Source organism: Callorhinus ursinus, unplaced genomic scaffold, assembly GCF_003265705.2.
Source record: "Callorhinus ursinus isolate GAN/ISIS: 27379988/994484 unplaced genomic scaffold, GSC_fseal_2.0 scaffold6, whole genome shotgun sequence".
In the NCBI taxonomy this organism is placed as follows: Eukaryota; Metazoa; Chordata; class Mammalia; order Carnivora; family Otariidae; genus Callorhinus; species Callorhinus ursinus.
This window is the reverse complement of record NW_027397068.1, coordinates 63,965,131-63,992,475: the sequence shown is the minus strand read 5'-3', so window position 1 is coordinate 63,992,475 and position 27,345 is coordinate 63,965,131. Positions and strand designations below refer to the sequence as shown.

The window sequence follows — 27,345 nt, the reverse complement described above, 5'->3', positions numbered from 1 at the left end:
TTCGAGCTTCTGGGCTGCTGGTGCCCACGACTGGGCTGTTTTATTAGCGGGCCGTGATTCGAAAAGTTTTTGTGAGGAGCAGCCTCTCTCCTGTATCTGGGGCTGGCCAATCGGGTGGTGGGTGCTTGTGGCATTAAATGCCTGTGGGGTGTGTGTGTGTGTGTGTGTGTGTGTGTGTGATGCAGGCTGCATATACCATACCCATAGCTTTTGTGGCTTTACTGCGCTTTACTCGTGAGAGGAACACAATTTGTATTCCTTGGTGTGTAATCAGTAAGTCCTAATGGAAGCGGGAAGGATGTGTTTGGAGCAGTGAGTGTGAGCGTCCCGCCTGGGTGGAGGAAGGGCTGTCCAGAGATGTGCACGGAGCCCTAGCAAACACTCACTTATCGCCTGCTGTGCAAGACTGCCAGGCTCTGGGATAGGCGTCTTGTCCTTGAGGGTCTAATTTTCCACTGGGAGAAATAGACGTGGGAGCCCCTTTAAGTGTTGTAGGTCTTACAACCCATTGTAAGTGGTGTAGTTGAAGAATGTGTAAGTTGCTATGGAAACCAGTGGAGGGAGTAATTCTTCCCGGTTGGGGGCGGGGAGAAGCGAAGCAAGCCAAGAAAGTAGACCACTTGAACTAGCTCTTTCAAAGATGAGTGGGAATGAGGGTGTTTTGTTTTGTTTTGTTTTTTTTGCTTGGAATTTTCTGGAAACAGCAAGTAGTTTGGCATGGCTTGAAGGAATGATACGTGTCGTGGAATGGCAGACTACGAGTCTGGTCCTATAGGTTATATTGGTTAGATTAGATGTGAATAGTCTTGTGTGCTCTACTGATGGCTAGGGTCTTTGAAGGTTTTAAAAGCAGGATTGAGGCATGGCAAATTTGTTTTAGGAAGATAACAGGCAACAGTGTGGAGACTGTATCAGAATTGGGAGAAACTAGAGGCCACAGAGATTAGTTACAGTCAGGAAGGATCCTGTCCCCTTGGAATGCAGAGTCTATCAAAGAAGATGAAACAGTACATACAGTAAGTGTCTTTCTGCCATATTACACTCTGTCTCACACTGAGTTGTTCCCCCCCCAACACTGCATGCTTAATCATACATCCATACCTTTCGCATACTGTTGCCTCTACTCCAGTGTTTCTCTCTACTCTTGTCCTTTTGGTAAACTTCCTGCTTATCGTTCAAACCTTGGATCAAGCATGATTTCTTCTGTGAAACTCTCCCTTGTCCCTAAGAGGAATTAGATCTGTTTCTTCTGCTCTGAGATCTTTTTAAACAGCATGTGACACATTTTGTTACATCGTTCACCTGTTGTCCTGGAATTGTTTGCAAAGGCTTAGTTGCCTTCCTTGTCTGTCCTAAGCACCTGGTGCAATGCCTGCCACTTTGCACACACTAAAGGCTCATTACAGTGACTGATGTATATATATATACGTTACGTATAATGTATACGTACGTGTTTATTAGTTAGGATTCTCAGTGCAGATGATAGAAACTCAAACTGGCTTAAAGAAAATAATTGAGGGCGCCTGGGTGGCTCAGTTGGTTAAGCGACTGCTTTCGGCTCAGGTCATGATCCTGGAGTCTCAGGATCGAGTCCCGCATCAGGCTCCCTGCTCAGCAGGGAGTCTGCTTCTCCCTCTGACCCTTCCCCCTCTCATGTGCTCTCTCTCTCTCTCTCTCTCTCTCATTCTCTCTCTCAAATAAATAAGTAAATAAAATCTTTAAAAATAAAAGAAAATAATTGATTGCCTCCTGTTACTGAGGTAAGCTTGGCTTTAAGGATGGTGGGATCCAGAAATTCAAAGGATGTTATAGGGAATTGTATTTTTCATCTCTTGGTTTTGCTTTCCTTTGAATTTGTTTGACACTCTCTTCATGTGGGACAGCACCTCGCAAATGAATGGGTCCCTTTCCCCAGGGTTGTAAAGAACTAAAGGGGAGGTAGGGTTATCCTACCTAGTTAACACAGACAGAATAGACAAATAGCAATTCTGCAAAGATAGTTTGGAAGACTAAAAACATAAACCTACCCCATTTGTATGTATTTGTAAGCCTGTGATCAGATACTTACTTACATGTATAACTACTTATCGCTTTATAGTAAATATATCCAGACTTAGTTTTCTTCCTCTTTCCCTCCCCCCTCCCTTCCTTCTATTTCTTTCCTTTTTTTCCTTTTTATTATAGAAAACTTATATGCAGAAGGAGAGTCATGAAAATGAGCCTTCATGTGCCAATGACCAGTTAACGAATGGTTGTCAACACATAACCAATATCATTTCATTTATACTGGATTTTTTGTAATAAATTCATTACATGGGACTTATTTAATCTGCAGTTACTTCAATTTGTATTTCTAAAAAGTGATTAAAAAATAACCACAAATCATTATCACATCTGAGAAAATTGGCAATAATTTTTTGGTATCATTCATATTTTCCTTTTGTCTCATAAGTGTTTTAAAAATATTTGGTAATTTAAGGATGCAAACAAGGTTCGTTATATTGGCTGATATAGCTCTTAAATATAGCTTCTCCCCCTTGCCTTATTTATTTATTTAAAATTTTATTTATTTATTTATTTGACAGAGACAGCAAAAGAGGGAACATAAGCAGGGGGAGTGGGAGAGGGAAAAGCAGGCTTCCTGCTGAGCAGGGAGCCTGATGCGATGCGGGGGGGGCTCCATCCCAGGGCCCTGGGATCATGACCTGAGCCCAAGGCAGAAGCTTAATGACTGAGCCACCCAGGAGCCCCTCCCTTTGCCTTTTTAAAAAAAAAAATTTGTTTATTTGAATTTAGGTGACACACAATGTCACCTTAGTTTCAGGTGCAAGACAGTGATTCACCTTCTCTATACATTATGCTATGTTCACAACCCCCCCCTGCCTATTTTTAAAGACTTTAGTTTTTTAGAGCAATTTAAGGTTCATAGCAAAACTGAGGGGGAGATATATAGAGAGATTTCCCGTAGACCCCTATCGCCACGAATGTGCAGCCTCTCCCATTTTCAGTATTCCCCACCAGAGTCTACCTTTGTTGTATATCTGTACCATTTGTACTATGTAACACTGTACACTTGTTATTACAGTGGTACATTTGATGAACCTACATCGACAGCTCATAATCCATAGTTTACATTGAGGTACACTCTTGGTGTTGTACATTCTGTGGGTTTGGACAAATGTATAATACATAAATCCACCATTACAGTATCGTACAGAAAAATCATGCATCATGCCCTAAAAATCTTCTGTGCTCTGCCTATTTATTTGCACCCCTCTCCTCAATTCCTGGCAACCAGTGATCTTTTACTGTATCCATAGATTTGTTTTTTCCAGAATGTTATATGGATGGAGTCATACAGTATGTAAGCTTTACAGATTGGTTTCTTTCAATTTGTTATATGCATTTAAGGTTCCTCCATGTCTTTTCATGGCTTGATAGCTCATTTCTTTTTAGTAGCAAATAATAATATTCCATTGTCTGGATGTACCGCATATTATTTATTCAGTCACCTGCTGAAGGACATCTTGGTTGTTTCCATATTTTGGCAATTGTGAACAAACCTGCTATAAACATGTGTGTGCAGGTTTTTGTGTGAACATACATTTTCATCTCCTTTGAGTAAATACAAGAGGTGTGATTGCTAGATTGTATGGTAAGAATGTGTTCAGTTTTGTAAGAAACTGCCAAGGTCCATACATTATATTGGTTGATATCTTTTAATCTACAGGTTCTTCCCCACCCCAACCCCCCATTTTTCCCTTAACTTTTTTTTTTTGAGAGTTTACTTATTTATTTATTTGAGAGAAAGGAGAGAATATGAGCGGGGGAGGAGCAGAGGGAGAGAGAGGGACAAGCGGACTCTGCATGGAGCTATCTCAGAGCTTGACCCCAGGACCCTGAGATCATGACCTGACTTGAAATAAAGAGTCTGAGGCTTAACTGACTGAGCCACCCAGGCGCCTCTACCTTAACAAATTTTTGAGAAGGAATCTGAGTCATTTGTTTTATAGAATTTCCCTCATTTTGGATTTGACTGATTTTATCCTTGTTGTATCTTTAAATATATTTTTATCTCTTCTGTTTCTCATAAATTGTCACTTAGATCTAGAGCCTTGATAAGGTACAGGTTTAATGTTTTTGGCAAGAATATTTTCATATAAGGTGGTCTGCACTTCAGCTGCATCACATTCAGGAAGTACTTGATGTCTGGTTGGTTCTTCCTGCGAAGTTAAAATTGGTCGGTGGGTTCAGGCGTGTCTACCTGGTGTATCTGTTATAGTGTCCCCATTAGCTTTTCATCTAAAGATCACTACCTAGATCCATTATTTTTGTTTTCTAGTTAAAGGACTACTCTTTTATATTTAACAGTAATCCCAGAAATGTATTTTTCTAGGAAAACAATCAAAATCCTGATATTCAAGACCTTTCAATACCTTGGCTGCATCTTACCCCTCTGGTCTATTTACCCTCTATTACTTTGTATTACCAGAGTGTTACAGAGCTTAGACTGGTCTTTTGGACCCTTCAAAAAACATTTATACTTGCACATCCAGACTTATTCATACTGTCTTCCCAGTTTGAAATGTTTACTCTCTACTCTTTGCCTGTCTAGTTCTTGTATTTTTTTTTTTAAAGATTTTATTTATTTATTTGACAGAGACACAGCGAGAGAGGAACACAAGCAGGGGGAGTGGGAGAGGGAGAAGCAGGCTTCCGGCAGAGCAGGGAGCCCAATGCAGGTCTTGATTCCAGGACCCTGGGATCATGACTCGAGCTGAAGGCAGACGCTTAACAACTGAGCCGCCCAGGCGCCCCTGTCTAGTTCTTGTAATGCCCACCTTAAGCCTCTATGAGGTCTTCTAATTTCCCTGGCCAGAAACAATCTCCCTTTTGAACTTTGTGGCTTTTTTAAAACCACTTTTTACCATTTTACTATATAGGTGGCACAGATGGTATTATTAGATGTATCCAGTATTGTAATTATTTTGCTCGGATGTAAGGACCCTGGACAGCCTCATAGGTCTTTCTGTCTGGTTTCTAGCTTAGTGTTCTGAGAGTTTGTTAGTGTACAACTAGACTATGGACTTGTTGAGGAGAGGGACTATGGTTTAATGGCATTTGTGATAGCAGTGCCAAGCACCTAGAAGATACTCCATAAATATTTACTGAATAAATGAGTGTATTTATATGAGAAAGCTGGTACGTGATAAGTATATGGATTTTTGTGGAGAGCTATTTAGTCATCATTAAAGAAATTGGTCTCAGATATTTGATTTTATCTAATTTATATAATTTGTACCCATTTCCAGATACTCTGATAGATTCTTTTCCACCATAGTATCCTCTTTGGGTTTTTTTTCTCTTGCAAAACTAATCCATTAGTTAATGGTTGCCTATCCCAAATAAGTGTCAGTTTCCTGCAGTAGCTCAGATGCCCAAGAAGTCCTAAGAAAAAGAGAATAAAAAGATAATTTAAAATATATTGCCTTTTTCTAGACTTACTGCCTTTTTTATGATTTAGGATATTTGACCATTGGGGGGTGTTTGTATGGTAATTTAGAAATGAAATTATGCCAACTAAGCATTTACTTGCTTAAAAATGTTTTTGTGAGCCACTATGATAAATTTAGTATTTACTTTTCTTTCAGCCTGCTTGAATTTCCTGAAGTTGTGCAAAATAAAGTATTACAATTATTGTCTTATTCACAATGTACAGGTGAGTTGGTGGATATAAGTCATGTCCTTTATTATTGGAATGATCTAGCAAACTCTGTGAATTAACAAAGTATCCTATTTATTATAGAGGGATTTTATCATACAAACTGGTGATCCTACAGGGACTGGCCGTGGAGGAGAGTCTGTTTTTGGGTGAGTTCTTTTATTTTTAAGTGAGAAAAATAAAATCGCCTCTTAACAGTGTTATCTAACATATTTCAATCTGCATTTTAAAATACAATTCAAATACAGATTTTTTTTCCAAGTTCCCTAAATGTCTATAGCAAAAAAAAAAAAAAAAAGACTATTTTGAATCGTAGTGGCATTTCTATAAACGGTAATCCTATTTGTTACTAGTACTTTGTATTTCATGTTGAGAGTACTTATATTTTATAACTTTATTATATGAATTTACAGTCAACTGTATGGTGATCAAGCAAGCTTTTTTGAGGCTGAAAAAGTACCAAGAATTAAGCACAAGAAGAAAGGCACTGTGTCCATGGTGAACAATGGCAGTGATCAACATGGATCTCAGGTTAGGAAATGAGTAAGAAGATGAGTTTTGTTTTATTTTTTATTTTTATTTACTTTTTTTGTACAGAACATTTTTTTAAAGATTTTATTTATTTATTTGAGAGAGTGAGAGCAGGGGGAGGAGGAGAGGGACAAGCAGACTCCCTGCTGAGCAGGGAGCCCAGTACAAGGCTCAATCCCAGGACCCTGGGATCATGACGTGAGCTGAAGGCAGATGCTTAACTGACTGCACCACCCAGGTGCCCCAAGATGAGTTTTGTTTTAAAATGAAGGACTGGAAAGAGCCACAAGTTATCTTTTTAAGCTATCCAATAAGAAGAGAATTTCAAAGATAATTGTTAGAAGAAAAATATTATACTATATTTTTTCTATATGAAAAAATTATTTTGGGGGGATGCCTGGCTGGCTCAGTCAGTAGAGCATGTGACTCCTCAGGGTTGTGAGTTTGAGCCCCATGTTGGGTGCAGAGTTTACTTAAAAATAAAATATTAAAAAAAATTACTTTGTTCTTTTTAAAAATTTATTTATTTATTTATTTATTTATTTTAGAGAGAGAGAGAAGGGGGGGGTCAGAGGGAGAGAGAGAAAATCTTAAGCAGACTCCACCCAAGCGCAGAGCCTGACACAGGGCTCAATCTCACAACCTTGAGATCATGACCTGAGCTGAAATCAGGAGTCAGATGCTTAACCAACTGAGCCACCCAGTCGCTTGTACTTTTTCCTTTTAAATGTAAGGCATGTCCAGTGTGAGGAGTTCAGAAGATACAAAAACGTATAACATTATCCACAATCCTACTATCCATGGATCATCACTGTTCACATTGTGGTCTGTTTCCTTTTGGTATTTATTACTTCAAAACAGATCATGTTGAGAACCTTTCATTCATTGTCTGATCCTCACAACAACCCATTTTGGGGTAGATGCTTTTTTTCTACTCACAATTCACATGTGAAGAAACTGAGCTTTGGTTTGCCCAAGTATTTTAAACAACCAGGGAAGCATCTGTATGTGTATTGATATTTTATGGATAAGCTTGTACTTTTTAATTAGTACTAGTAACAAGTGGGTAAGAATCCATGCAGTGAATGTAGAGTATTGCGTTTGTGTATTTTTGTCAGTTTGTAACTGATTTCAGTTTGAATTATAGGTATATATTTATATTTTTCTGTGTCTTTCTATTCAGTTTCTTATTACTACAGGAGATAATCTAGATTACCTTGATGGTGTTCATACAGTGTTTGGTGAGGTGACAGAAGGCATGGACATAATTAAGAAAATTAATGAGACCTTTGTTGACAAGGATTTTGTGCCATATCAAGATATCAGGTGTGGTTGCTATCTCAGTGTACTAGAATGTTTTAATACTGTGATGTTTGTGGAGATGGCAAGCATAGAACTGGTTTTTGGATAATTCCAAAATGTGAATTAATATGAGACTATACGAATCCATAAAGTAAAAAAGACCTTTTGTATTTTTATACTTCTTTTTTTTTCTAAAGATTTTATTTATTTGAGAGAGAGAGAGAATGAGAGAGAGAACATGAGAGGGGGGAGGGTCAGAGGGAGAAGCAGACTCCCTGCTGAACAGGGAGCCCAATGTGGGACCGGGGACTCCAGGATCATGATCTGAGCCGAGGGCAGTCACTTAACCAACTGAGCCACCCAGGCGCCCTTGTATTTTTATACTTCTACTAATTATTTATAATTGCTTATGTTGGGAGGAATTATTTATTTTTTTATTTTTTTAAAGATTTTATTTATTTATTTGAGAGAGAGAATGAGAGAGAGAGCACATGAGAGGGGGGAGGGTCAGAGGGAGAAGCAGACTCCCTGCTGAGCAGGGACCCCGACGCGGGACTTGATCCTGGAACTCCAGGATCATGACCTGAGCCGAAGGCAGCCGCCCAACCAACTGAGCCACCCAGGTGCCCCTGTTGGGAGGAATTATTAATCCTTAATTTAGGTTTAGTTTTTTTTTTTTTTTTAAGATATTTATTTATTTGACGGAGAGAGACACAGCGAAAGAGGGAACACAAGCAGGGGGGCAGTGGGAGAGGGAGCAGCAGGCTTCCCGCGGAGCAGGGAGCCCAGTGCGGGGCTCAGTCCCAGGACCCTGGGATCATGACCCGAGCCGAAGGCAGACGCTTAACGACTGAGCCACCCAGGCGCCCCTCCTTAATTTAGTTTTTAAAAAAATGCATATTATTGAGAAATTTGGCAAAAGTACTAAGATTTAGACATATTAATATTAGACATATTATTTTAGAGTAATGCAGAGTAGTAAATCTAATATCAAACAATGAAAAACAGTAACACTGTGAAAGTATACTCTCATAATGTATACTTGTGCATTAAAATTTAAGTGCCTATGATTTTTGGGCATTAGAGATACTTAAGACATTTGTTATAATCTTTATAAAAAGTAAAACATGAATTCTGAAATAATGTAAATGAAACCTTTGACTTGGATTTATTTTGTAAGGATAAATCATACAGTGATTTTAGATGATCCGTTTGATGACCCTCCTGATTTATTAATTCCTGATCGATCACCAGAACCTACGAGGGAACAGCTAGATGTAAGTAGAGTCCTCTTGTGATTGAATGTACATGCATATTAATGCTTTGCATAGATTTTGCTTTTTAGTTTATTAAAACTTATTTCTTCAAAATGACTATCTTTCTTGATCAATTCTACTAGGACAAGTTTAACCTTCTTTTTCTCTTCCACAGAGATACTCATTTTCTAGCTATCTTTTGATTTCCCTAATTTCCTTTCTTCAATTTCTGTTCCACTAGAAGAGCCTTAGCTCTGGAAGCTTATGTGAATACCTTGCGAAAATGTTTTTCTTGTCTCCTAACTCTAGGAGTGTGGCTGTAAGGCTAGGGTAAACTATCATCTTGTAAGGGAGCTTTTCAACTGGGAACCCTCTGGAGCCATGCTAGAACCTAGAAATTTTTGTGAAATAATGTAGACTCTTCCTTCATATTTTTTAAGGTATAAGTTTCTGTTTATGAGGCTTTCTCAAAGCTGAATTGATCTTCATAGTTGGGATTTGGTGCTTAATTTTTAAGGTCATTTATTTTCTGCATTCAGCACTGAGTTGAATACCAGATAGTTTTGATTTAATAATAAATTAGAAGCTTAGTCTGGCTCATATTATCAAATTAATTTAAATCAATTTTCAGAGGCTTGTAAGTTTCAGTTTTTATTCTAACACATTTGATGGAACCAAGGACAAAGCATCACATATCCCATATTTCTCAGATTTTTCAGTTCTTTCACTATATGTTTAAGTAACTTCTGCCTTACAGAGTGGTCGAATAGGAGCAGATGAAGAAATTGATGATTTCAAAGGAAGATCAGCTGAAGAAGTAGAAGAAATAAAGGCAGAAAAAGAGGCCAAAACTCAGGCTATTCTATTAGAAATGGTAAGATGATTATCTTTGTTCAGATAGTTGTTCTGCAATTTATTTAATATACAGCTCGTTGTGAGTTTATTTTTTGGTTCTTTCTTTTTCTTTTTTTTTTAGGTTGGGAGAGGGCGGGACGTGGGGGGGCGAGGGAGAGAGAGAATCTCAAGCAGGTTCCACACCCAGCACAGAGCCCAATGTGGGGCTCGATCCCACAACCCTGACATAATGACCTGAGCTGAAATTAAGGGTTGGATGCTCATCCAGCTGAGCCACCCAGGCACCCCTATTTTTGGCTCTTTGATAGTCAAAGTATTAAAAATTTAGCTAAGAGTTCTTTTCTGGATTAAATTTTGTATGACATAATACATGAAAGTAAACAAATTTGGTTCCAAAATCAATATAGTGCCAAGTGCCTTTTTAAAAAATGAGGAGTGGATATACAATTTACAAATATTCATTGAATTTCAATTGTTTATCTTCATCTCATTTTTGAAGAGTGTTTATTGGATCGAATTTTATTTGTATTAAAGAACAATTCTTTGTTGAAAAGACTTGTTGTAAAGTGTTGAGGTTAGGTAGTTACAGGATATAAGGAACCTGGGTAGAAGTTGAGTACTGTAAAACATACTCGTTTGTATTACTAACAGTATGAAGTCATTTGGGGAACAGTTCTTTAGTACTGATGAATTGACCTACTGGACATTTTTTCCATTCGTTAATTTTTTGTGGAATAGGCATATCTGTCACATAGTAGATCATCAATAAATATTTGAATGGATAATTCAGTTTTTATTATTATCATTGTTTTATATAGTAGAGTTTTCAAATTCATCTTTTTCAAAATTCATATTTACATCACCAGTCTGGAGGAACAAATATTAAAGACTATAATTCAAGAAAACTTTACTGAATTAAAAAAAATTTGAAAATCTACACTGTGTAGCTGAGACTATTGGCCCAGAACAACCAACAGCATGACAAATTCTAAGAAAGCTACTGAACTTAAAAGAAAAATCTTTTTCTTTTTTAAGATTTATTTATTTATTTTAGAGAGAATGCAGTGGGGAGGGGCAGAGGGAGAGGGAGAGAGTGTAAAGCAGACTCTACCCTGAGTGGGGAGTCTGATGTGGGGCTCAGTCTCACAACCCTGAGATCATGACCTGAGCAGAAAGCCAAGAGTCAAATGCTTAACCAACTGTTCCACCCAGGCACCCCAAAAGAAAAATCTTTTGAGCAACTGGGCAACAAAAATAACTTATAAGGGAAAGAATATTAGATTATCATCAGAGGTTTTTTGTTTGTTTTTGTTTTTAAAGATTTTATTTGTTTATTTGAGAGAGCACAAGCAGGGGGAGTGGCAGGCAGAAGGAGAAGCAGGCTCCCTGCTGAGCAAGGACCCTGATGCAGGGCTTGATCCCAGGACCCTGGGATCATGACCTGACCTGAAGGCAGACACTTAACTGACTGAGCCATGCAGGCGTCCCTAAGATTTTATTTTTAAGTAATCTCTACACCCAGTGTAGGGCTCAAACTTAGAACTCCAAGATCAAGAATCACATGTCCCACTGACTGAGCCAGCCAGGTGCCCCCCCAATAGTATTTTATTTATTTATTTATTTATTTTTAAAGATTTATTTATTTATTTATTTGAGAGAGAGAGAGAGAGAGAGCACATGAGACGGGGGAGGGTCAGAGGGAGAAGCAGACTCCCCGCTGAGCCGGGAGCCTGATGCGGGACTCGATCCCAGGACTCCAGGATCATGACCTGAGCTGAAGGCAGTCGCTTAACCAACTGAGCCACCCAGGCGCCCCCCCCATAGTATTTTAAAGTTACTTTTGACTAAGTAGTGTAGCAAGTTCTTTTTTAACTCATTAACCTTTTTTTTTCTTCTGTGCTTCCTTTAGATGTGGTATTATAGGTGCTTTTCAGAATTTTTCCCTGATTTGCTCTTCCCCTTACATACTGTGATACTGTTTATTAGACACAGATTATTGTCTTTTCTAAAAAAAAATTTTTTTAAAGTAAGCTTTACGCCCAACATGGGACTTGAACTCACGACCCTGAGATCAAGGGTTGCATGTTCTCCTGATTGAGCCAGCCAGGCACCCTGGATTATTGTCTTTTGATAGGCTTCAGAAACACTGAGCAGATCTTACTGGCTCTGTTCCTTATTACTGTTTCTGATTTTAAAAAAAAGCTTTTTAAGTGTGTTTATCCAAGAGGAGACACTTTACATGATAATGTTATCAGAAATTATCTCTGAGAGTTTTTGAATATATGTATAAAGGAATATTGTTTTCCTATCTAAAGGTCCATGGGAAATACAGTTTTCCCACAGTGAAACCAATTCCATCATCATGTTTTTCTCCCAGAGTCACCCTCACTGGTTCTTCAGTAGGAAGTGGGATTTCCTGCTCAGTGCAGTAGTTGTCTGTGAAGTTGACTTCAGTTTGGCTAAAGCAGAAGATGACAGGATAAGAGTAAAAAGCTAGAAACACTGTCCAGGAATTGTTGCTGTTTCATATTGAACAACAGTGTGGAAAGAATGGGGCATTACTAATTGAGAAGGCTAGAGTCAGGATGATAATATTTTTCAAAAGTTTATTAAAAAAACAAGCAAAACTAAAACTATATTTCTGGGGATACATACTTAACGTGGGAAAACTGAAGATATAGGGGAATGGCCAAAAAGGAAAACCAAAAAGCAGGACATTTGGTATTCTGGTGAGAAAGGCAGAGTCATGGGAACGGGGGACATTTTAGTTCTTTAGCTAGTTGTTGGCATCGTGGGTGTTTTTTATTTTCATGCTTCATAACTTAGATATACTTTATATAAATTCTTTTTTTAATATATCAAATACTTGAAAAAAGAAAAACGAGATAAAATTGGGACTTTGAAGCCAGATAGATCTGTGTTTAACTCCCAGCTGTTGTTTGCCTCCGTGTGGCCTTAAGTTAGTTATTTAACGTTTTTGAATTTTATTTTATTCATTTTTAAAATGGAAACCACATGTTTTTTTTAAGAATTATTAGTTGGGTGCCTGGGTGGCTCAGTCGTTAAGCATCTGCCTTCAGCTCAGGTCATGATCCCAGGGTCCTGGGATCGAGTTCCACGTCAGGCTCCCTGCTCAGTGGGGAGTCTGCTTCTCCCTCTGCCTGTCCCTCTGCCTACTTGTGCTCTCTCTATCTCTCTGTCAAATAAATAAAATCTTCAAAAAAAAAAAAAAAGAATTAGTAGTGTATATGAAGTGCCAGGCGTGGTGCTCATACAAAGTCAGAGGTAGACAAGTATTAGCTATTAATATTACTACCAGGAACGTTGTGATTTCTTTTTTTTTTTTTTTTAAGATTTTATTTATTTATTTGACAGAGACACAGCGAGAGAGGGAACACAGCAGGGGGAGTGGGAGAGGGAGAAGCAGGTTTCCCGCAGAGCATGGAGCCCGATGTGGGGCTCGATCCCAGGACCCTGGGATCATGACCTGAGCCTAAGGCAGACACTTAACGACTGAGCCACCCAGGCGCCCCTAGGAACACAGTAATTTCAAACTTTGAAATCTTACTTAGATTTCTTTTCCTAAGCCTGTACTGGATTTCTAATGTAAATTTAGTTGTTTAGAGAAATCAGCATTTTGGGCTAGATAGGGTATTTAGAATAGAAACAACAAAGGAATTGATTTAAATTTTTGTTTACTTATAATTTAGGTGGGAGACCTACCTGATGCAGATATTAAGCCTCCAGAAAATGTGCTGTTTGTGTGTAAATTGAATCCAGTGACCACTGATGAAGATCTGGAGATAATATTCTCAAGATTTGGGCCAATAAGAAGGTAAACTCTAGAATTAGTGAAAGATTTTATTTTTTTTTTATTATTTTTTTTTTTTTAAAGATTTTATTTATTTATTTGAGAGAGAGAGAGAATGAGAGATAGGAAGCATGAGAGGGAAGAGGGTCAGAGGGAGAAGCAGACTCCCTGCTGAGCAGGGAGCCCGATGTGGGACTCGATCCCAGGACTCCAGGATCATGACCTGAGCTGAAGGCAGTCGCTTAACCAACTGAGCCACCCAGGCGCCCTAGAATTAGTGAAAGATTTTAGAAAAACTAGGTATTGGTGGTTTTCTAATGACATTTTTTTGATGAATCTGTGAACTCTGGAATTTTGTAGTGGTGAATTTTACAGATGAGTCTTTTGTACAGTAGGGAAGAAAAGTATATGTGTGTGTATGTGTGCATACAAATATGTACACACAAATATATATATATACATGATTGAATGATTGTCCCACTTCCAGCACACACATTTTTGCTTTAAAGCAAGAAGTGAATGGAACAGGTTCCTCGTTTCATGTTTTTAAAATGAGACTTATAGGGCGCCTGGGTGGCTCAGTCGGTTAAGCATCTGCCTTCAGCTCAGGTCATGATCCCGGGGCCCTGGGATGGAGCCCCACGTCGGGCTCTCTGCTTAGCGGGAGCCTGCTTCTTCCTCTCCCTACTGTTCCCCCTGCTTGTACTCTCTCAAATAAATAAATAAAATTTAAAAAAATAAAAAATAAAATAAAAGACTTATGTGAGGAAATGGACAAGCTGCATGGTTTCAACTCCCATCTTATTGGTCCTTTCACTTGTCAAGATGGATTAGTTCTATATAACAGCTATACTTACGGGGTAAAATTTGAGCTTGGTTTATATTAAAATTCAAAAACTACAAAGCATAAACTTACTAAATGTGTATATATGTATGAATATACATACATTATTTTACAGTAACATGAGATAATTCTGTAATTCATCTACATTTGGACCAGAAGTGAATTATGACTTAAAAGAATTTTTTAGCAGTAGTTTACTTTTGGCACAGGGAGGTAAATAGTTTATCTTACACTTTCTTCAGTGCATTAGAAATTTAGGACTATAGGCCAAGATTGGGCATTTAGAGTAGAATTGAGATAATTTTGTTACTACACTGGTGAACTACTTTTTTTTAATTGTTATTGAAGAAATTTGGAGGAGTAGAGTTCCACGAGTTTAACTTTGATTTTTTTATGAGAGGTTTTTTTTTTTTTTTTTTAAGATTTTATTTATTTATTTGTCAGAGAGAGAGAGCACAAGCAGGGGAAGCAGCAGGCAGAGGGAGAAGCAGGCACCCCTCTGAGCAAGGAGCCGGATGTGGGACTCTCTTCCAGTACCTTGAGATCATGACCTGAGCCAAAGGCAGACGCTTAACGCTTAACTGACTGTGCCACCCAGGCGCCCCATAAGAGGTTTTTTTTTTTTAAGATTATTTATTTATTTATGTGAGAGAGAATGAGAGAGAGAGACAGAGACAGAGGGAGAAGCAGACTCCCCGCTGAGCAGGGAGACTGACTCAGGGTGTGATCCCAGGAGTCTGGGATCATGACCTGAGCCAAAGGCAGACACTTAACTGACTGAGCACCCAGGTGCCCCTTAACTTTGACTTTTAATAACTGGCTTATTTTGTTCTTCACTTTTGAAGAGTAAGAGTGAATGCTTTTTCTTTAAAGTCACTTTTCCAAACTTTCTTTCAGTTGTGAAGTTATTCGGGATTGGAAGACAGGAGAATCCCTCTGTTATGCTTTTATTGAATTTGAAAAGGTAGGTCATAGTATACGTATTTTAAGTTTATATTTATTTTGTTCTTATATAGTGTTAAAATGTGAAAAATTATAGAACTTTCTAGTCTCTGAAATTAGAAAATTAATTTACCCTTTCTCTAGGTACCCAAGAAAAATAATTTTATTATATTCAAATGGAGGGTAAATTCAACATCTGTTGTTGTTAATATGTGTACCTTTACTTTAGGGTCAGGTGCAGTCTGAGTTTATGTATCTTTAAAACTTTAAAGTTTTAGGTGAAATCCTTCACATTGTATAAATGATTTTTCAGCATTGTTTATGTAGATCTGTAATTGAGTAATAGAGAACTGGACTGGATGTAAAGTTCTAGATATTAACCCGAACTCTGTCACTGACCACCTATTGTATGGTATTTGTCAGTTTGTTTAGGACTCTTATTCCTAGGCATTAGCCTCCTTATAAATACAACTTGAATATTGGATTAGATAGTATCTTCTAGACCTATAATAATAATGATGATAGCTTATGTCACTCAGATAACTTTCTTTAAGCCAGGCATTATACTACTTGACCTGCATTTTACCCTCACAACTCTGTGAGATAGATAGGTACTTTCCTCCTTTTCCAAATAAGTAAACTGAGACATATAGTGGTTGTGTGACTTGATTAAAATTATGCCCCTAGTGAATGTCATAGCTGGGATTTGAATTTAGAAAAATCTGACACTGCTCCTATTGCTTTTAGCTGCTATGTGAGGCTGTGTCATTTCTATGCAGCTTTGGACTGATGTGTGTCCACTAGTAGCTCCTTCCAAGTGACAGTTATCCTTCCAAGTGAGTTATTCCAGAGCATTTATCGAATACCTTCTATATTTTAGGCACTGCGATAGCAGAAAAAACCAGAATTCCAGAGGCCCTCCCTATCACTGCTACTTGTAACATTATAGACCTGTTTTGTCTAATTTTAAACTTGATATAAATGTAAACACAGTGTGTGTTTTTTGTGTCCATCATCTTTTGCTTAAGTGTTGTATTTGTAAGATTTATATGTTACTTCATATGTGGTAACATGTTAACTTTTTTCATTAATTTCCATTGACGTGGTATTTCATTATGTGTATATGGATTTTTGTTGCCATATAGTATTTTATTATGTGTATATAAAACAATTTAGATTTCCATTCAGCTTGGTCCTTGTAGTTTTGAGCTATTATGAATGGTTCTACTGTAAGGCATTTCTTTCGTATGTTTTGGTGTACATATGTATGCATTTCTGTTGGGTATGTACCTATGAGTGAATTGCTGGGTCATAGGGTAGTTGTGGCTATAGTAGATTATTTTAATCATTTTTCCAGAGTGGTTGTATTTTTTTTTCCCTTAAGTGGTTATATTTTCGCTTTCACTAGCGATGTGTGAGAGTCCCTGTCAGTTCTTGGTATGGTCAGTCTTTAAAATTTTTATCCATTCTGGTGAGTGTGTAGTGGTATCTTATGGTTTTATTTTGCATTTCCTTGGTTGCGCCCCCTTTCATATGTTTATTGCATTGGATGTCTTTTTTTTGTTTTTTTTAATGAAGTAACTGTTCAAGACTTGCCCACTTTTTGATTGCATGTTTGGCTGCCTTTTTCTTGATTTGTAAGAATTCTTTACATTTTCTGGATACAAGCTTATTTTTTGGTTATATGTGTTGCGAGTATCTTTTCTATAGATTTGCCTTTTCCCCATTTTTAATGGTGTCTTTTGATAAGCAGAAATTTCTGATTTTTAGTTCAATTTGTCAATATTTTTTTCTTTTTTTTTTTAAAGATTATTTATTTATTTATTCATGAGAGACAGAGAGAGAGAGAGAGGCAGAGGGAGAAGCAGGCTCCCAAGGAGCAGGGAGCCTGACGTGGGACTCGATCCCAGGACCCTGGGATCATGACTTGAGCCGAAGGCAGATGCTTAACCATCTGAGCCACCCCCGCGCCCCTCATCAATATTTTTCTTATGGCTGGTTTTAAAAAACTTTGTCTACCCCCACAGTCATGAAAAATCCTCCAATGCTGGGGTGCCTGGGTGGCTCAGTTGGTTAAGCGACTGCTTTCGGCTCAGGTCATGATCCTGGAGTCCCGGGACCGAGTCCCACATCGGGCTCCCTGCTCAGCAGGGAGTCTGCTTCTCCCTCTGGCCCTCTTCCCTCTCGTGCTCTCTGTCTCTCATTCTCTCTCTCTCAAATAAATAAATAAAATCTTTAAAAAAAAAAAATCCTCCAATGCTACCTTTAGAAGGTTTGCTGTGAAAAATCTTTCCTATTTAGATCTGTAATTTGATTTTTGTGTATTATGTGTATCATGTTAAATTTCGTTTTTCTTACATTGGATAGCAAGGGGACTCAGCCTAGTTTATTGAAAAGGTTGTCCTATCCACACAGCTTGGCAGTGCCATCTTTGTCATAAGTCAGGTGCCTACATAAGTGTAAAGTATCTGAGAACTTTCTCTTTAGGGAAAGGGCACAGTGATGCAGTTATGCCTGCCCAAGTATAATCATTACAGATTCATCAAACATACATTGATTGTTGGGGCATCTGGCTGGCTCAGTCAGTAGAACATGCACCTCTTGGGTCATGAGTTTGAGCCCCATGTTGGATGTAGAGCTTTAAAAAAAAGAGCAAAACACTGATTGCCTATCATGTGCGAGATGATGTTCTAAATGATGTAGATACAAAGATGAATAAAGCTTTATATCTTTATGGAGTTTATAATCCATTTAATTCTTGACATACATGGTAAATAAATAAATTATAACTAGTTTTTGTTTTTTTATCTTCTTCTCTGAATTGTCTCTAGTAAGTTGTGAGCACGCCAGAGAATATGTTTCCAGGAATATAGGAGATAATTGATCAATGCTGGGTTGACATGCATCACTTCTAGTCTTCAGATGTCGGAAATGGAGAATAGGGGGTTTGTGAAGTTGCTGACAGGAAGAATCCTTATGTAACACCGACCTTGGTATCTCAGGCCCACAGTCCATTATCCACACCCCTGGGGGTAGCTATGTTTCTGATTTCAGGCTTTTTCAGAACTTAGAAAGGTGTGGACTGTGTAATACTCCTCTGGGTCAGCACTCCATAATCATTCACAAAATATTTCTGCACTGAAACAAATGCATATTCATACTAAGTGGAACAAATCAAGGCCACGGTCTTCTGTTAGGTGAAGTTTTGTTGCCAAATGGATTTTATGTTATTTTTTTAAAGATTTTATTTATTTGACAGAGAGAGAGACAGCCAGAGAGGGAACACAAGCAGGGGGAGCAGGAGAGGGAGAAGCAGGCCTCCTGCCGAGCAGGGAGCCTGATGTGGGGCTCCATCTCAGGACCCTGGAATCATGACCTGCGCCGAAGGCAGCCGCTTAACGACTGAGCCTCCCAGGCTCCCCTGTCAAATGGATTTTAACACCAAATTTATAAAAACAGCTTTCAACTTTCAGAATATTTTTGGGTTTCGAATGGAAGGGTTTGTAGATGGACTTGTACAGCACAATTTGCAAGTGTATGTATGTCCACTACAGTCACACTGCCTCGGCTCAAATCCTGGCTCTCACCTTTGCCAGCTGACCTTTGGCAACTTCTGTACCTTTCTAAACGGATGTTTTCTCTTTGAGAAAATGGAGATAATAATAGGTAGTACTTCATATGCTTGTTATCAGAGTTAACTGAGCTCATAGATGCAGAGCATGCAACAGCATCTGGTGTGTGATAGGCACTCAAATATTAGTGTTAGTAACAACAGACTTGCTGTGTTTTCAGTATTTGTTCTAGCGCAGAAATTTTTTCCATAAAGATTTATGCTTGAGTTTTTGTAATTATTATCAGGAAGAAGATTGTGAGAAGGCGTTCTTCAAAATGGACAATGTCCTTATAGACGACAGAAGAATACATGTGGATTTTAGCCAGTCTGTTGCAAAGGTTAAGTGGAAAGGAAAAGGTATGTTGGTTCAGCTTCCTTTGTTTCTGTTCACTGTGCATGCGTGTGCGTGCGTGCGTGTGCATTGTGTGCGTGTGTGTGTGTGCACGTGTGTGCCTGTACCTCCTTTGCCTTAGTGTTGTTCATTAGGAGAAATGTTTATTGATGGAACTTCTGCCATTTATGGTTTCACGTAGGTGCTAGCAAGAATCTAACATACAGGGGAGTGTGTGTGTGTGTATATGTGTATTTAAGCTGATGGTGAATATATTTACTATTTTTGTGTTATAAATTACTTATAATTACCCACTGCAAACATGGCATATTTGCAAAGTAATGATTTTGATGGTTGTGATGGCTTGGGTCTTCTAGGTGCAAAACTCTTAAGTTTTTTTGAAGTTTGTTTGTTTTAGTTATCACATGGTAGAAAATTGAAAAGGTGGTGTTTAAAAACTCTCCCTTCCCTCATCTATCCATTTCCCTTCCCAGAGGTAACCACTCTTACCTGTTTCTTGTATTATTTTCCACATACATTCTTTGAACATACATACATATGTGTTTATGTTAGAATTTCCTCTTATTTCATGTTTTTATTCCCATGTAGGTTTTATGTATATTTGTTAGCTTTCTCTTTTAAAAAAGGAAGTATATATATTTTATACATACAGTTTTCATCTTGGGAGTAGAGGGGCTGCATAGGATGCTTTTTCCTGGCCCTGCCACCGAGGACCAGTCAAGATATAACAGTAGGTCCTGTTTTTCTGAAGGGATTGTTGATTTCATTTCTGGCACTTGGGGAGGGAATATAGGTGACTTAGGCTTGGTGTTGTTGCCAGCCCTCCCCTTTCACACCCTTTAGTGAACTTCTGTGTACATTCCTGCTGTCCTGCTATCTGCTTGGTGCTCTGGAGATCTTGGTCAGTGTCTCTTCTGACAGATCAGAGATCTTTAAAGCCTCACTTCTTTACAACTTCTAAGCCTCTCAGATCTCAGACTCCAGTCTCAAGCCCTCAATTTCCTTTGGACCTAATTTTCTCATGGACTTAATGGCTCTAGTTAAATACTGCATTATTTCCCAGTGAAATGTATTCACTGTGTCATTTAGGATTTGAAAGTTTGATGTTGTAATTACTCACATATATCGTTAGGTGGCAGCATATAGCTACTTAGCAAAACGGATTTGAAATAGTAATGGAGAATGAATTACTCTTCTTTTGTTTTCTTCTCAGCCTTTTTCTGTCTGCCAACGTATATGCCATTTATAAAATAGCTGATGTATTATACCTCTTAAAATTAATTTTTGTTCTTTAATAAGTTAGGGGAGGTTTTTTACTAAGTCTTTTTTTTTTTTTTTTTTTTTAATAAATAGGTGGGAAATACACCAAGAGTGATTTCAAGGAATATGAAAAGGAACAAGATAAACCATCTAATTTAGTTTTGAAAGATAAAGTAAAGCCCAAGCAGGAGTATCCTTTACAATAACCAATTAGTCAATATGTATAGACCATCCACTCTGTGTAGAATACTGTGTGATATGTTATAAAAAGTCACAGTCTGTAGAAGACAAGGTTCCTGAATCCAGTGGTTTGTGAAGACATCGTTTAGTTTATTGTGATCCTGTTTCAACGTCTTACATAAACTTTTCTTTTTTGGTATGTTCTCTAATGTACGAATAAGGTTAGGGTTGAAAAAAATCTCTAGCCTAATTCTTTTCCCTCCTTACTCTTAGGTTAAGGTTAACACTTATTCTGAAATCTTCAGGTAAGATTTGTATTTTGGATACAATTGTAATGTTTTAAATTCCTCATACTCAGAAATTTTCTTCGTGTAGCTACGCTAAATTCTTGGTGTTAACCTTCCTCATAATGTTTAACTTCTTTGGATGGCAAATATGTAGATTAACAAAATCCTGTTGTTCTCTTACATGATTAGGTTGCTTCTTTCTGCTTAGTACATTGTCAGTCTAGCAACAAATATTTATTGGGCTCCTATTTGTATGTAAGAGTTAGCTTTTATATGATTAAAAAGAAATCCATTGACTTGACCATTTTAATTTAGGTTCTTCCAAGTTTTAGTTGAGACAAGTAAAAATCAGTGAAACATACTGTTTACATTATGTCATTTTAATTTGTTCATTGATATTCTCATTATAAATCTATCACTCTTCACATTGCGAAAGTTATTTCTTTTGTGATTCTTTCTGGTAAATGGTTTCTTTGTTTCCTAATTTCTGTTGGTGTTTTAGGGATTCTCTTTCCCACACCTGTCTTAGACATTTCTTTTCCAAGTATTCATCAGGGAAAGATGAATATCAGGTTGACTTGTTATACACTCATTTGAAAAACTGTGTTGACTGTCTACAGTGCATAAAGCATTGTAAGGTGTAAGAGGCATGACAGGAGGATAAAGTCTGATATGTGCTGACACGAGGAGGCGGCTTTCACACGCAAGCATACCAAACAGTAAGCTAAGATGTAGTCTAAAAAGATGTACGTAAGGGGGGATATGATTGAAATATTAAAATCATAAAAGGTATGGGTGGGATACACTTGAGATTTATTTAACAAATCTTTGAAATTAAATTTAGGCTAACCACTAGTAGCTGCAGCTGGCAGAAGGGAAGTGTGTAGGGCAGATAAAAGGAAGTGCAGACATAGAGTGTAAAGTACAAGGAGGTGTCTTTCATCTTTTTCCTCATAGAGATAAATAGTTCAGGCTGAAAAGGAAGAATATGTAGTATTAAAATGTTCTAAATTCAAGATGATAGATTACTAAAAGCTAAGAAAAGAAACCAGGCATGTTTGAGAATAAATCTGTAGCCCAGTTACTATCCAATAGAAGTTTCCACAGTGATGGAAACTATCTCCACCATCCAGTGTAGCTACCAACCACATGTGTTTTTTGAGCATGTGAAATGGACTGAGGAACTGAATTTTAAAGTTTGCTTAATTTTAATTAATTTAAACAACCACATGTGGCTAGTATTGAACAGTGTCAGCTTTCAGTCTTTTGAAATTGATGGAGAAGACAGACATGACCTGATGCAAACCATTGTTAATCATTCTCAAACAGAATATTAAACAAGGAAAAAGGAAATTCTTGAGTCTGACCCAGTAAGATAGTCTTTCTTGGTAATTGATTTCATTTTAGCAAGGCCTTTATAATCTCAGGTACAATAATAGAGTGACAGAACATGTGTTTATAATATGTAAGATATATATATATATATATATGTATATATATATATATATATTTTTTTTTACACCCACCTTGTATATTATGTATTATGTGACTTTTTTACTATGGCAGGGAAAGGAGATTCAGAGGACAATCTAATAATCAGATAAGTTTAGTGGGTTTTTTTTAATATATAATTAGATAAGCTTTAAGTTAAAAAGGCATGGTGGAGATACACTTTTATGGATCTTGAGAAAAAGAGAAATTATTGTAAATTAGACTACTAATAAGATTAAAAATAGAACAAAAGGAAAGGCAAGTTTAATTTGGCCAGGGTAGACCTTGGGGAATAAATTGGGGAAAGGAAGTCAGAGAGATCACAAATCTATGGTTAATTCAAAGGACTTCGGAAAGATTTGACACATGCAGGTGTTGCCTATAGTAGTGAGTAGAAGATAGTGGGTAAACGAGGGAGAAGAGATGTGACAAGTGTCTTGGCGATATGGTAAATAATCAACAAGTACTTACTTGGCGTCTGTTACACAGCCAGCTTAGCAGTGAAACATAGCCCCTGCCCTCATAGACCTTACATTTTATTGTTGGAGGGGGGATGAACAGACATTAAATAATTACCAGGAATCAAATATAAATATGTCTAGAGTGTTGCAAAGAAGTACATTTGTGGGATATGGGGCTTGTAGAGGTGAGGAATCAGGGAGGACCCTCAGGTAACACTAAGAGAAGTGACATTAAAGCTCACCTTGAATATGGGGGAAGAGCTATGATGGGAGGCTGTTTTCTCTGACTTGATCCATCATTTAAGAAATCTAGTTTATGTTATGCCTAGCACAATCCAAGTACAGCCATTCACGCACACACATAATTGAAACAGAAATGCCATAGTATTTTTATTAGGTGCCATATATTCTGTTTTCCATTCTACATTATTACAAAATGCTGGCTGTGACACACTAAATGGGTTTTGGACGGAGGGAGCTGCATGTGTAAAGCAACACAGTAAGTGAAGTCCTGGGCAAGGGCTGTTGAATTCGTACCTGCAAAAGGAGAGGCTCCAGAAGCTACTCTGGAAACAGTGTGACGTAGTGTAAAGGAGAAAAGAAGTTAGAGATAATGGAGTAGGAATAGGATATGGTACAGGCTGACTGGCCATCTTTAGCCATCTTGTGAAAAGCCAAGAGGATGCAGCATTTTCCTGTTTAATGTTATGTAGAAGTGAGATGTCCCTGAGGAAGGCATAGAGCTGCGGTGTCGTGAAAACAGACCTGACGCTCTAGTCCTGGGGGAAGTGTGTCCACCATTCCTCTAGTTGCACACGCCTCTAAAACAGCTCTGCCTTTTGGGCTTCCTCCTAAGCTTTTTTTTTGAAAACCACTATTCTGGCCCTTGTCAGCCTTCCTCAAACACTATTTTAGAATTTGAGATTATTTTCAACAGGGTGTAACGGTTTTATATTTTCTCTTATTCTAAGACATGATAGTATATTAGAGAAAATACATCTCTCTGAATTAAAACACATTATCGTAATTTTCATACCACATTTATGTGAAATTAAGGTTCACTCACGTCTGTAAATATTGAGTCACTGTGTTGTACACTTGAAACTAATACAATATTGTATGTCAACTACACTTCAACTAAGAAAAAAAGATCCACTCACAATTTACCATCTAGACAAATGATACCATTTCTCGTTGTTTCCTTCAAATCTTGATCTTTTATGATTTGTAAAGTTATGATTACCATATGGTATGAACAATTTTTATTTCAAGCTTTTTCCACTTTTAATTTTTCATAAACACTTTTCTGTTTTTTTCATAGCATTTACTTATCATTGCTAATAACTTTCTTTGTATATCCTGTTGAAGTTCTACAGTATATTTAAGAATGTCCTTATTACTAGGCTTTTGTTACTCTCGGTTTCTGTTACAAAAAATAATTGTTATATATACCTTTGTTCATTTAACTTATTTTAATCTTTTATAAATTCTTCAATTTAAATGTGGCGGCTGTTGCGAGGCATTGCTAAATTTCCTCCTGTAGGATTGAACTAATTAGTACTTCAACAGAGGAGTCACAGGAATGTGTCTTCCATCTCCTGTAGCTCCTCTGGCATTGGGGTTTGTCATATCTTAATTTTTTCCAGTGAAACTTACCTCATTTTGTAAGTTTAAGTTTTTTTTCATTACTGACAAATAGGTTTCCTTATTTTTTATGGCTACTTAAGTTTTCATTTGTGGATTTAGCTTTTTTTGCCCTCCATGTTTTTTGCCCACTCACTTGCCAGTTGTTAATTGTTTATTTAAGGTCAGGGTTCTTTCCGTTTTTCCTGAAAGAAAATACGAAGTAGTTATGTTTTAGAAAAAGACTCTTATGCTTGTGAGGTGCTTTTTGCTTTAAAAAATTTTTAGCCTCATGGCCACCTCTGTTTACCAGATTCTTATGTTTTGATGTATTATCAGTGTCAGTTCTCACATCTGTCCTTAACTAGCTGCTGCAGTGCAAAATATGATCTTGTACTAGAGGAGCAAGCAGAAGATTCAAAATCAAGTCACTCACACACAAGTAAAAAACACAAGAAGAAAACTCGTCACTGCTCTGAAGAACAAGAAGATGAGGACTACATGCCGATCAGAAATACTAATCAGGTACTTGTAAGGTCCAGCCTTAGCTGTAGAGAGAGAATTATTTTATCCCTCTGTAAATTACTTCTAAGTGACATAATGTAGGGGGAAAGGGTATAGTTCTGAAAGGGTGGCCATGTTCCTAACTAGAACATAGAATGGTTTCACTGGGGTGATGGACTGTAGTTTTTGAGAATATAGATCACAAATGATAAAAGATTGTTTTCAAAGTAACTTAGTATATCATTCAGTTCCATATTGTGAAACGAGTGATTTCTGAACCTGTGGACACTTACTTAACTCCCATCAGGAGCAAGTGTGGTTGTGCTGAAAAAGTGCTCATGTGTCATTTTAACTGATCACCAGGTGTTATGGATAGTACTTATAGCTCTTGAAGTTTTTTTTTTAATTTATTTTTTATTATTTATATATTTTTTAAAGATTTTTATTTATTTATTTGAAAGAGAGAGCATGAGCAGGGGGAGGGGGAGAAGCAGACTCCCCTGCTGAGCAGGGAGCCCGATGCAGGGCTTGATCCCAGGACACTGGGATCATGACCTGAGCCAAAGTCAGTCACTTGACCGACTGAGCCACTCAGGCTCCCGGCTCTTGAAGTTTTAAGACCTGTGAAACATTTATGGGGAGGGGGAGGGGCAGAGAGATAAGCCGACCCCCTGCTGAGCTCAGAGCCTGACAGGGGGCTTAACCCCAGGACCCTGGGATCATGACCAGAGCTGAAGGCAGACGCTTAACTTGACGGAGCCACCCAGGTGCCCTGCCACCAACATTTCTTGAATCTTGATTCTTCTCTAGACACTTAAATCTCCATCCCCATCTCCCACTCCTACCCAAACTTCAGGGACACAAAATGACAGGTAATCTTTGCCCTCAGAGAATTTAGGATCTAGGGAGGGATGAACATATAAGGAAGAAAGGGACGATGTAAGACATGTAACTTAATTAAGACAGCATTGGACATGGAGTCAAAAGATCACTGTTTGAGCCGAAGCATGCTATATAATTTTTGATAAGGCACTAAATCCCCTTTATCTTAAGTTTCTTCATATAGATTTTGTGCATCTTTTTTATCCTGCTGTTTGATTACTTTAAAACTTCACAATAGAAAATATTTTTCTTTTTTGGCATGGAGTAAAAGCCATCAAGTAGTTTTTGGGGGGAATGTTGTTAGAACTTTTTAAAATAATTTTAAATCAGTTGGCAATTATAAAATTATTATATTATTCTTTTTTAAATTCCTGTGTTTTAAATCAGAATAGTTTCTGTGGTAAGGCCATTCACTGGATTCATATTTTAATTAATTTGTTTCTTTTCAATGTTTAGAGATTGCTTTAAATAATTTTTTGTGTGTTTTGTAGTTTTAAAAATTTCTTGTATGCTTTCAAAGTAAAATCTGCGAAGTGGTATGTGTGGAGAACCTAGATTCTTCCCCCCACCTTTCACTTCTGCCCCCACGGCAGCCCCTCGGTGTGTTTCATGGGTTGTTCTTCATTTTTAAAAAATTTCAGCAGATAATGTATTTTATATACAATATTTTTAGTTTCCTCTGTTCTAGATAGCATGTATTCCTGCTCCTCGCTGTCATCTTGAGGACCTCTCTTTTTCCATAGCCTTTTTGCTATTTAAAGAGTGCCCTCATTCATGCCCTGCCCTCAGCGTTTAAGTCACACCTTTCCTCTGTTACTCAGTTCTCCCAACTAAGATGCACATGAATCAGTGACAGCTAGTGGTGTCTGTGTGAGTACAATGTGAGGTGGATACGATTTTCCCCATTTCACAACCGAGAAAGTGAAAACTGAAGAGTTTAAGTGACTTGCCCTGGTTTTACAGAGCTGATAAGTAGCAGAGCCACAGTATAAATCCGGACTTGTTCTCCTAGCCGCTCTGCTGCTGCTCTGACCTGGAGTATATTGCTGGCAGTTTTCTATTGCTAGTCTAATAAAATTGGTCCCCTAGTGTGATATTCCAGTGTGATCTACCTGGCACAGCTCCCTTTTAATTTCTGTACTGTATTAGTTTGGCCTGAGACCACCCCAGTCTTTTGAAATGGTGGCTGTGTCACATTTCTATGAATATTTAGCATGTTTTTTGACATGCTGGAACTCGTTGATCCCCGCCCCCTGCGTCACTCCCGACCACTGTCCGTGTTTTTTTAGCCGCAGCTTCCTGTCCTGCACTTGCACATGGACTCGTCAGTGAGTTTAGGCCTGACGTGCAGTATGTTGGTCTATTTGCAATAATCAGAGGTCCAGAAAACCAAAATCTGGCTGCATTTTAAGTCTCTGATTCCCCCTTT

At 37.8% G+C, this 27,345-nt stretch overlaps 1 protein-coding gene across 1 annotated transcript in view; it reads left to right on the top strand.

The window, feature by feature from the left end:
- The window catches only part of PPIL4 (peptidylprolyl isomerase like 4), a 35,378-nt gene that overhangs the window by 232 nt on the left and 7,801 nt on the right, over positions 1-27,345 (top strand). Inside the window, exons 2-12 of the mRNA XM_025866309.2 lie at positions 5,652-5,719; positions 5,807-5,871; positions 6,136-6,253; positions 7,437-7,579; positions 8,736-8,832; positions 9,569-9,685; positions 13,377-13,501; positions 15,219-15,285; positions 19,122-19,233; positions 20,582-20,678; positions 24,908-25,055. Of these exons, the coding sequence (XP_025722094.1) occupies positions 5,652-5,719; positions 5,807-5,871; positions 6,136-6,253; positions 7,437-7,579; positions 8,736-8,832; positions 9,569-9,685; positions 13,377-13,501; positions 15,219-15,285; positions 19,122-19,233; positions 20,582-20,678; positions 24,908-25,055 (1,157 nt within the window). The remainder of the gene's footprint in view (positions 1-5,651; positions 5,720-5,806; positions 5,872-6,135; positions 6,254-7,436; positions 7,580-8,735; positions 8,833-9,568; positions 9,686-13,376; positions 13,502-15,218; positions 15,286-19,121; positions 19,234-20,581; positions 20,679-24,907; positions 25,056-27,345) is intronic.